Source organism: Oikopleura dioica, chromosome 1, assembly GCF_907165135.1.
Source record: "Oikopleura dioica chromosome 1, OKI2018_I68_1.0, whole genome shotgun sequence".
Taxonomy (NCBI): domain Eukaryota; kingdom Metazoa; phylum Chordata; class Appendicularia; order Copelata; family Oikopleuridae; genus Oikopleura; species Oikopleura dioica.
In genome coordinates this window covers 14455898-14467480 of record NC_137291.1, presented here as the reverse complement: position 1 = coordinate 14467480, position 11583 = coordinate 14455898, and the positions used below count along the sequence as shown (strand labels likewise).

At 39.6% G+C, this 11583-nt stretch overlaps 1 protein-coding gene across 1 annotated transcript; it reads right to left on the bottom strand.

The window, feature by feature from the left end:
- Positions 1-391: 391 nt before the first annotated feature.
- On the bottom strand, positions 392-7290 carry LOC145712327 (1-phosphatidylinositol 4,5-bisphosphate phosphodiesterase zeta-1-like). The gene is given in 14 exon segments (XM_081790011.1): positions 392-680; positions 721-814; positions 857-1008; positions 1050-1237; positions 1280-1342; positions 1345-1393; positions 1438-1593; positions 2391-2801; positions 2844-3166; positions 3208-3467; positions 3518-3851; positions 3896-4078; positions 4892-4946; positions 7030-7290. Coding segments are annotated over 14 exon segments (2649 nt in total). The 5' UTR covers positions 7276-7290; the 3' UTR covers positions 392-545.
- Positions 7291-11583: the final 4293 nt, after the last annotated feature.

The following is an 11583-nucleotide window of genomic DNA, read 5'->3' as shown; positions in this document are numbered from 1 at the left end:
CATTCTCACTATAAATCATCGTTTTCGTCAAGAAGTATGAAAGTACAAACCTGTATTGCTCGACAGATCTGGTGTATCTCTTATTGAAATGATCATATCCAGCAATGAGAATCGGATTTCCCTCATAAGTCGGAACATGTCCTCCGATAGCACTGTGAGCATCTCCAGGTGCTGGCAAATTTGCATCAATAATTTTTGATCCATCATTGCTAAGATGTTGCAAGAAAGTCTTTATTCAACAATTAGTTCGATTGCATAAATGGACAATAAAGCCTAACTGAGCATCATCTTTTTCAATCTCGGCCTATATATGCCCTACTCACCTTCCGCGTCCCCTAGTCCACTTTTAATTCACAGAAAAAGGGAATATTTTTTGCGAGGAGATTTTAGATAATAGAATTTATTTTATTAAGGCTCGTGAATGCAGTGAACAGTTTCGAAAAAAAGAAGTGAGGATCAGGAAGCACCAAGGTCGTTTTTAAATTAATTTCTTTGTTTGAGGAGTGGTCGAGTTGAAGGTGAAGATGAAGGTGGCGGCGTGTTTTTTACTCGCTTATTTCAATGTGGAAGAAAAGAGTGGCTGGGTAGAGACTGCCGCCTTCTTTGTCGAAAAGCGGGATTTGTCGGTAGCCGGGGACGATGCTGTCCATTGGAAGGTACGAATTTGCCAGTTTGTCGTCCTGAAACGATGATTGAGGGAAATTTCTAGGGATTGCTTACTTTTGTTCCGACGTCTTTGTCGTAGACCAGAATTTCAAGCATCGACAGTTCAGGGAACCAAGTCGTCAAGGTGAATTCTTCATTCCAACAAGGACTGAAAAGATGACTGAAAAGGGGCAATTAGGAAGCTCTTTACCTGAAGCCGTTGTTGTCGATGAATTTGGTCGTCCTTGAGTTCTTCGGATTATCGTCGACTGGAGGACCAACGACGCGGATTTTAACGTAAGGGTCGACCACTTCTCCTTTGTTGGACTGCTTCGGCTTTGGCAACTGGCAGCCTGAGATGATCTTGAAGACGGATTTTTAGGGAATTTGTTAGAATAAACGACCTTGATTTTGTATGAAAAGGGCTGGGAGCGGGGGAAAGTTGAGGTATCATTGATGTCAAAATTATTGTTGCGGAGAGCATCTTCTCGCAAAAATTCGGGTTTGAGGACATAGCCGGCGCCCTGGTTTTGTTTGAAGCGAGCTTGGTTGATCAGCATTTCTTCACAGGCAGTTTGGTAGTTCAGCGCCACTAGAGTAGCCCTAATTGGGAATCAAGGAAGAGAACGCTTACCGATTTGGCATCCGTAAGCCCAGACAGGGATCGGATTGTAATTTGAAGAGTCTATTTTCTTTTGTTGGGGTAAATTCGGATCAGCTGTCGGGAAGTGTGGTTCAGAAGTGCTTTCTAGAGGAGTAGGGCTGGAGAAAAAGAGTGGAAAAGTGGCTTACTGATTGGTTCTTTGCATAGGAAGAGCAGACTTTGTCGTCGATGGAACTGATGTGGCGGTAGTCCGAGTTTTGCTGCGCATCGTCGAAGTCTTTTAAATGACGGGATTGAGTGTAGATCACCAAGTCGGACAGATCTTTATGCAGCTTGATCTTTTTCTACAAAAAAATTAGTTCCGGGAAAATCCAAAAACAGATAGAAACCAAAAACACACACAAACACGAACGCGCGCAATATTGAAAAAACAAGAAAACGGCACTGTTAATAAACGACATTTACAAAATAAAAAGTACCGCTTTTCGCGAGCGCCCCTGAAAACGAGAGCTTCGGAAGCGAAAGCTACTCGTTTTTGAAGAAGGTCGCAATTCGGGCGAAGAAAACAAGGAAGAGATTTCCTCGTCTGTCGAAGTCGACTGAAAAGTGTCTGATCCTAGAGCCGAGATATAAATGTTAAAAATGCTTCTTACAGGGGCGGTAATGGATTTACTAGTGGCGAGAAGCAACAAACTCGTCTTTCTAACCTGGTCCTTGAACTAAATCAAAGTTTACTTTTCTTGCGGTTAATAAGTGATTCTTCCCCAAAACATTCCTCAAGGAAAAAACAAACAGTGACGTTCGAAAAAAGCAAAGTTCAAAAAAAAAACTCTCTTTGTGTAATTATCGATTTGTGCTTCCTTTGTTAGTTCAGAAAAAAGTGAGACAAATTCAAAGTGCAAGAAGAGCAAATATTTTTAACCTTGGAGCTTTTTAAGCTCACTCTTCGGGAAGAAGAGTGTTTTCGCCGATTTTTACGGTTTTTACGAAAGCCAAAGCTTTGTAAAATCCCAACGCGGATGGCTTTTCTTCTGAAGTACCACTGTACTTTAGTTAGTGTTTTGAATCATTCGGGGAATGACTTTTGTTGATTCGAAAATTATAAAAAAAGCAACAGGTCGGGCCTAAGCTTAAAACTTACGGTCTTTTTCTGTTTCTTTTGGTTTCCAGCTTCTTCTGCTGCCGGAATACTTCCATTCCCAACTGGGCTGTCTCGATCCTTCCCCTGTGCGTATCCCTCTCCTTCGTCTTCTTCTGAAACTTCATCGTCGACGACGAAATCGTCGTTCTCCGCCTTGTTCTTCTTCGAATCTCCCGCTGCTTCCTTCAATTTCTTTCCCTTGATCCAGATTTTTCCCTTCATCGCTTCTGGAGATGGAAGACAATCTTCATCAGGGTCAACTGGAGCTCGAAGCAGAAGGTCTCCGAGGATTTCGACCATGTATTTGGCCATCTTTTGCTGCTGGGGAATGTGGCAGTGGTTTTCGAGCGAGAGGCAGACTGGATAGTCCGATTTTTTGAAGGCGTATTGGCGGACAGTTGTGATCACGTCCTGAGAAAAGATAAAGAGTTGAAAAAAAGGTTGAGAGTTTACCTTGAAGCTGATTTTGGAAGTCCTGGTCCAGCCGTGGTAAATAATCGGCTCTCCATTAGCTCCGTCCCAGCAGTCAAGTTCGACGCAGCGGCAACCTTTTAACAGGGCACTTTTGTACGCTTCTGTGCTGCTCGGCCCTGTCAGCTGGTCGTCCAACAGGTACGTGTTGTGGCTGGAAGCGATCCAGTAGTCCGTCATCGGTCGGCTCATGTCCTGCATCTTTTCGTAGGAAGAATCGTCGATCACTTTTGCCGAGCGAATGTACATGGCGAATCCGTAAAGGCCGATTTCAAAGTTTGGATCTTCAAGATTACTCTCCGTCGCTAGAATCGATACTGGAGCTACAGTAACAATCAAAGAGTACCTGTCGGTTCAAAAACGCGGACCATTTCCTTGAGTTTTTCATCCGTCAAATTTTTGTGGAATTGGTATTTCTCCAAAAACTCGCGGAACTCGCAGAGTTGGAGCGTTTCGTCTTCGCCGGCGATCTGGTAGTAGAGATTTCGGACTTCGTTCGGGATCAAGAGCTCTTCGTAGAGCTCCTTGACGTTGCCCCAAGAGAGACTGTTCGATTTGTTGTCGTCGTATTTTTTGAAGAGTTTTTCGAAGTTTGCTGGGTTCATGCTTTTTTCCGAGTTTTTTAAGAAAGAAAACAGATAAGAGGGAAAATCTACTATCCTTGCTTTTTGAAAACTCGATTCCTGAGGTTGATGCTGTTGAAAAAGCTCTTGACCTCAGATTTGGTCAGCGTTCCGTTTCCATCCTTGTCCGCAGCCTTGAACTTTTCCCAGAGCCACCAAGTGTGTCTTTGGCGGCTGGTCATCCGCGACACTCGATCTCGAATGCGGCTGAGTCCCTCGACCCAAGCCCTCGCGGTTTGGCTGTCCTCGGCGATCAAGTACAGCGGCGCCATTCGAGTCGCAAGTTTGAAACTGATCGTGAAGGCCTGATCGCTTTGGAAGGCGATCTTTTTCTTCGCCTTTTCCCAGACTATATCGCTGTGAGTCCCTTAACAAATCATCTGAAAAAGAAAGAAAGGTCATTTTTCTTACCTAAGCTGACTTCTTCGATGTCTTCAACAGAAATCTTCCTGGCGCGGGTGAGGTCCGTTCCCTTGGTGCTCATCCAAATACTTAGTCGATCATCCCATAACACCATTTTACGATCTTTCTGCCAATTTTCGCGCACCTTCTTGAAAATTCGCGTCTTGTCCGTCATGATTCTATCCAAATCCTCTGAACAAAATCGTAAATTTTGGTCCGAAAATGCGCCTTTAAGTTCATTGAGGGGTCAATCAAGTTCATTCGGGGTCATTTGAGGTCATCAAGGGGCAAAAAACGGGGCTAACTGAAGCAAAAACAAAGGTCTTTATTGAAAAAAATATAATTTCAAAATCATAATATCGTTTTTTATCCCTGCGGTACTTTCAATGAATCTTTAGACTCAACAAACTAGATTTACCGAACTTCTTCATTCGCCAATAAATGGGCATCTGCCTGACTAGATTATTTTGGCTGAGTTGATTTTGCGCTCGGACCAGCAGTCCTTTTTGCGCCCATTCTGTTCCGCAGGTTCACGAGGATGCGATCGTTTTAATAATAAACTAGTTCAATTATTGAATTCTCGCTTCGTTGAACTTTTACTTTTGGCCAGAGACAGTTGCCAACGATCGAGTAAATATCTCGGTCGTAGAAGACGCGCTGGATCTCGATTCCGCGCGCAAAACCCGTCAAGTCTTCATTTCTCAGCCCTTTTGGCAGTTCCTCTTTGATCCCCGGCAACTTGGTAAAATCTCTTTCCCGGCTATTCGGCTTCTTCGGCATTTTTTCATGCGCTTTTGATTTTTAATAAAACCGCGAAAATTTTCTGATTTTTACGAATTAGAGGTGACTAGCTCTGGCAAGCGTGTTTGATCGACCTTATTCATTGTATAAAGAAACCACTTAGCAAGCGAAATTTCCCCGTGCGCTAAGCAAATTTACTGTAGCAGCGAAAATCAAGCAAAAATTGTTGAACTTGAGTTGAGCTTGAAATCAAGGAGGACTCACCTGCCGAATAAGGGTGTTGCTTTCCATCGCGGTTTTCGGAGTTGAGCATGCTCGCCTGAAAAGAAAGAGTTAGAAGCATTCCAAAAAAGGGATGAAAAAAGCAATGCAAAAGAAGTAGCCTGAGGGAAAATAAAAATAAAGGCCGGGTGATTCAACAAAAAAGTAAAAATTAAGGGTTTCACTAAGTAATTTTCCCCTGAAATTGCTCTGCACTTAAGACTGTACCTCTTTCGCTAGAAAAAACACCTCTCTAATTTTCTTTTCCCTTTTCCTCTTTTGATAAAAAATGCCCCTTTACAAAGGCAATTAACTCCTTCGCTACTGTCTGCGTCTGATGCAGAACAAAAGATCGGGATCGAAGCAGAATTTCTCCTCTCACAAAAAATACCCAAAAATATTAGTGAAGTAAGGGTCCGCTCTGTCAACGAGGGAGGTCTTTTGCGAGAAGAAAATGCCACTAAAGTTCAAGAAGATCAAGGGATAAGGAGCTTTAGGGAAGATTCAGGGGGGAAAGCGGCCGTTTTCTTTGAGAGAAAAGTGCCAAAAATCTACGACCATAATCCATGCGAGACCCTTAAATCTGCGAAAAAAAAGTTCTTGTTCAAAAATCAAAATCTTACTGCAAAAAAATTTGTCTGGAAATGAGCTTGAGCTTGAATCTCGAAATTGAACTCGATTTCATCCTTTTTGATCCTTTTTGAAAAAATCTAATCTTGTTTTATTTTGTCTCTTCCTCAGAGTGATCCTTTTAGTGCCTGTGCCCAGTCCGAACAACTGTCGAAAGGGATGAATACGATATTAATAATTAACCCATTTTGATGTCATACTCTAACAGTAACTTCTCTGCTTCATATCGACCATGCACGGTTTTTACTAACCATACCGTTGGAACGCCATTTTTTCCTCGATTCTACATAAAAACAAGAAAACATTTTCTCAATAAAAAGGGATTTTCTCGGGGACCACTGTGATGGAATGTTAGATTTCACGCTCTATAAGTTGATCACGCTCTTTCATAAAAATCTCAGCTTTTCCTTTTTCATTACGCTTCAGATTATTGACAAATCACGAACTATTTTTTGTTCTGTCCAAATAAACTGCATTCAATGCTAGTAACGGTGATTCTTTTGTAAAAAAAGTAAAAATTTAATAAGTTTTTGAAAGATCTTTTGACATTTATCTAAGTATCCAATAGAATCTATTTAGTGTTATCCATCTAAAATTAATTAATTTTAATAAAAGCAAGAAAACATCTTCATAAAAATCGTTTTCAAAAATTTTCTCGGAAAAAATCAATCGAAAAAACTCACGATTCGCAGAGCAACCAAACATTCGGTGCAAAAAGACATTTTGACATTTTTTCTCTGCTTTTTCTGCTTTTGTGGCGATTTGAAAAATTGCCCTCTGATGTAATAAAAGATACTTAGGTGTCTCATTGTCCCGAAATCGAATAATTAAAGTATTTCTCGCTAATTATTTAGGATTATTGACGGCTTTTTGCCAGATTGATATTGGGTTTTTCAGAACTAGGAAGAGAACAAAAGTTCATTTTTGTTGTTTAAGGACCCCCCCGTCAGCTTTTTTCGAAAAATCCATTTTCGGAATTTTAATATTTTGACCCCGGAAATGGATTCTACGGGTCAAAAAACGATTTTGAGGCTTCATTTTTTGGGGGTCTATCTCGACTCCTTCACCCTCAAAATCGCATTTGAAAATTGGACTTTTCGCCCAAAATTGACGAATTTGCCCTAATTTTGGCAAAAATATAGATTTTTCTTGGCCAAAAAGTCCTCTTATCAAGTTTTTGAAGCAAGTTTAACCTGAGGACGCATGAAGAACCAAAAATATTGTGTTTTTAAAATTTTCAATTTTTCGATGGAAAAAGCTGACGGGGGGGTCCTTAAGAAAGTTCAATGCTAAATTGAATAAATCGATGAGATTTTTATAGTGAGAAAAGACAAGACAAAAGATATATCTGACGACATGACTTTGGTTTGATTAAAATAGTTGAATTTCAAGCTAAATTTCCGGTTTTGAGTGGTTTTTCTTGCGAATTAATGGTAGAATGGGGCAAGAGTGTCAATGAATGGTCCACGCATAATCCCTTTATTACAAAGCCTTTGGCTGTTGAATTTTACCTGATTTCTCGAGAGAAAGACTTTGGTGTCTCTCCTGACTGACTCTGGAATGATCTGGGTCGGTCTGCTGGGAGTGAGGAAGGAAGCTCCCCGACATGTTTTGTCGCAGCACCTTCTTATCGGCCGACAGCACAAAACCCAAGACAAGATGAAAACGCAAACGTTCAAAAAAGCCGTTCTTGCTTCTTTTTCCTCGTCTTTTTCCCCGTTTTTATCAAAAAACATGTTTTGTCGCTTGAGTTGCATTCCTTTCTCTCGGGCAATAAATTCCGACTAAAAGCAGGGGCAGTCCTAAGGGATGGAATTGAGAGCTGATATTGATTAAAAATTAAAAACGACGTTAAAGTATATCGAGGAGACACTTTAACTTGAAAGGAAACGCGGTGGCGTTGATTTTTAATTGAATAAATATCCAAATGATATTCTGACACTATCTGTCTGCCAGACAAAAGAGCTTAGTGGCAAAAATTGCTCAAAACGCCAGTTTTACAATTGAAACTTGATATTCAGCGCAAAAATTAATAAATAAATGCAATTAAAGCATTGAAGCATGATTTGGCTGGTAGACAGGCATTCTGTCTGGTAGACAAAATTGAGGAAAAGATCGAAATACGTTTTTCAGAAAGGATTTTTCAAAGATTTTCAGTTGATTAATCCAAATATATTTCGTTTTGAGGGTTTTGTCTACTAGACAATGCGCCTGTCTGCCAGACAAAAATTTTAAAAATTAATTCCATCTTTGATAACTGAAAAAACTACTTTAAAAAGTGGTAAAACTATATGAGATAAAATAAAACGAGACCATTAAATCCTCATAAAATCTTATTTCTAAGGATTTGTCTGGTAGACAGAGCAACTGGCACCTAGACAAAATTTCTTGTAATCAACCAAGAGTTTCATTTTGAAAGATAATTCATTTGAAAAGAGGAAAATCATTCTAGGCTAGAATTTCTAGAGCTTTAAAAAGTGCGTTTTCACCGATCCCCAAGACGATCTACTGCAAATGGTGAGATAGTATCTGAGCCTGGCCCGCCGCAGATGCCGTTGGGGCATCACTGAATCTTGCTTCTGCTTTTTCTTGTGTTCGCGCCCATTTTCTCTGAAAAGTTTCTCTCTGTCAAATTATTCCCACTTTGAATTTGAATTCGGGAAACAGGGATCAGTCGCTAATCAATCAAATCGCTTTCTGTGGTTTTTGGATTAAAAATCTTTAAAGCGGCGGCTCTCTTCAAGGTCTCTTAGGAGCGTTTAGGTGCTTCGCCGCGCAAATTTATAGCTTCTATTCGAAAATCAAAGGGAGAAATTTAATCATTCAGGAATAAAATTGTCTATTAGTAATAGACTATTACTGTTTCTATCCGAAATTACAGTAAGAGCGAACGAGTCTCTCTTCTCTCGAACATCGTCTCAAAATCTCACTTGATTTGTTCTTTTGCCAAAAATCCTCGAACTTTGAAATAATCTCTTCGACTTTAAATTTACGACGCTCCCCTTGTTCACAAAAATCCGCAACAGACGTAAAGAAGCAATTTTGTCTACATTTTGTTTTTTTTCGATTTTGCCGGAAATATCGATTTATCAAAAGTTTTTAAGCGAAAATTTTATTGATAAATTGGTCGAAATCCGGAAGCCGCTTTCGGCTTTTGAGTCAAAATGTTAGCCGCATAAAATTATTAAAGCTTGTTTTTTTTTAATTTTGATAGCCGCAAGCGGCTTTTTTGATTTATTCTTCGATTAATTGAGTCCAAGAATATTTGTGCCGCGCTTTTTTTTTCAATTTTTTCTTTTTGTTCGAAGCCGCACGCGGCTTCTATAGCCGATGTTTTTTCTCTCTTTTTTTGAGGTCTGAAAAATACAGAGTAAATGGATCAGTTGTCGTTTAGTCCTGTAAAGTGAGGGACAGTGGCACGTTTTCGACTGGAACACAAAGACCGTGTTTGAATAATAGATGGATACGAAAAGTCCTCCGCTCTATTCCAATAAAGGGAAAGCTGGCGTATTAGACGATTAGCCGCTCTGCTTTGGGAATTCCGGAAACCAAGCATTCCGCGATTCAACAAAAACGCACTCGTTGCCGATTCCAGCGAGTCATTTTCTCTCAAAACGAAAAAGTGACTAGTTTAGTGAATGTTGCGCGGCTACAACGGCCGATTAAAAATTCAAGAACGTTAGAGAATCAACATCACTTCAAAAGATCCTCTTGTCTACCTGTTAAGTGAGCTAATAAACCCAGCCATTTAAAAATTAATAAACAATAATTTTATAATTTTCTTTTTTTTTTTTGGTCAATTTAGTTCAGAACTGCTCATGACCCCCTGCAAAATGAAGCAGAAAGAGTGAACCAGAAAGTGGCTTCTCAGAATAAAAATAACAGATTTGCTACAACAGCTTCAAGCTTGAGAAAAACTGCCTATCTTTTAAGTACTCGATTGATCAATTCAGTCTTACCATGAAGAGTTCCCAGTCATCCTCAACGACTGTGATTCTGCTGCCCTTCCAGAACTTCTTCCTCCAGCCCTTGCAAAAGCGAAACATCGAAACTCTCAAAGCAGCTACTGCTCTCTATTCGTCCCCTCTCTCTCTTTTCTTTTTCATGAACAAGAACTGAAAAAAAAGAACTGCTTCGAAAAACGATTCTGATTTAAAATTCAATAATTTCGTGAAACATGCGCGTGTCCCTTCGCCTCTAATTAGTGTCGTTTTTATAGTCGACTCCAATTTAATGAATGGCTCGCATTAGGGCCTTTTTATTTATTCGAGAACATATTTAAATTCAATGCCTAAAGACAATTGTCTTTTGCCTTTTCATTGTTCTCGCATTAAATTTTACGTTTTCACGGACTCACACATTTAGCCGCCAATTACTCTTCAAATTGGCTGCATTTTCCCACCTCCCGAGCCTGTTTAGAAAACCTGAGTCAGGTTCTGAAAAGCTTGAATCAAAAGCCGCGATAAGTGCTATGAAGCGCCTTCGCCCTTAAAAAAGCCTCTACGCGGTTTTTCATTTTAGCCCTTCAGAACCTGACTCAGGTTTTTTACACAGGTTGCCGAGCCGACCTCTTGGGCAGTTTGAAAGGTACTTACGTAGACGTCTTTCATTCGCTGGGACCGACGTTTTTCGCGATCGTACTTTTTCTTTCCCGGCCTTTTACGGATTCCTTACAATCAAATTGATTCTTACAAGTATTGACAGTTGTATTATCGACAATACAGTCTTGTCAATTCTCGAATTGTGTTTTGAAGCATTTAACAACAAACTCAACAAAAATGTCCGATATTTGATGGCCAAATCGACAATTTGAAATTTCAAACTTCAAAAAAATTCTAGAGCTAATTCGAATTGAAAGTTTTTCATTATCTATGCGAAAAAATCCTTTCCTGAAAAGAAGAAACGTCTTTCTCAGCATTTTTCTTCCTCTTCTTTTTCCTTGATCTCTTCCATGTCTCCCAAATCGAAACTTCTTGTTCAAAACTTCTTCAGCGTCGTAAATCAAACTATAAAAAGCATTGAAATGATCAGCTGGGCAGTCTTCTGATGTACTGCGAAATAAAGCCCAGTCTAATTAGCTTCATTCTCGAATTCGGCTTCACAAATTAAATTATTCAGTATTCAAACTGATTTGCGTATTTCAGCCCGTCAAGTTTACTCGAATTCGCGCAGTCTGCAGATTAACCTTTACAAGCTTTTATAACGCGTTTTTTGTCATGAATTTGAATAATTGAGTATTTTGATCAGATTACAACCTGTCAAAAAATAACCCAAAAATGACCATACCGTTTCTTTTCGTTTCGGTTCTCTTCTTTGAATTCAAAATAATAAAATAAAAAATTCTTTTGTTTTTTCTTTGTTTTTTGAAATTCAACTTTGGTCCGAAAATCAGAAAGCAGGTCTTTTATGAGTCAGTCTAAGTCTTTGCGTCTGGAGAGGAGGAAAAGGCATGAACTTTTTATGAGTTGTTGTTGTCCCAGCGGACGGGGAGCCAAGGCTATAAATAATACTTCTTCATTTTTCAGGGTTAATATTCATCATTCCAATTTTAGCACAGTTTCGTCTTCTAATAGGGTCCATTGCGGTCAACTTCGGGATTTCTACTTCAGTACAAGCATCCTTCTGCAGAAAGAAGAACACCCGAGTCCGAAATCGACGGCAGAAAACACGCTTCGTGGTCTGAAACTGTTGACTAGAAATTTCAAAGGAGAAGGAAGACTAAGAATCTGGGAAATACTTGAGTTAACGGCGACTGTATAAATATAGGGAGTGGTCAACGGAACTGATAAATGATTTTAATAATTGCACAGAATTTCTCAGCAAGGATATCCATTCAGTAAGTCGATTTTGAACCAAACTGAAAGACTCATTTCATTTTTTCTTCATTAATCTTCAGAGTAACTTCAGTCTCGCAAGAAAAAATGACTGTAACTGAGCAGCCGGAAGAGTTCAAAGGACCGAGCAACGAGTTCCGAAACGGACTTTTCAGGAACGAGTGAAATTTTAATGAGAATTTTTACGATGAATTCTTATCTATGAATTTTTTTATCATTCTGAAAAGCTGC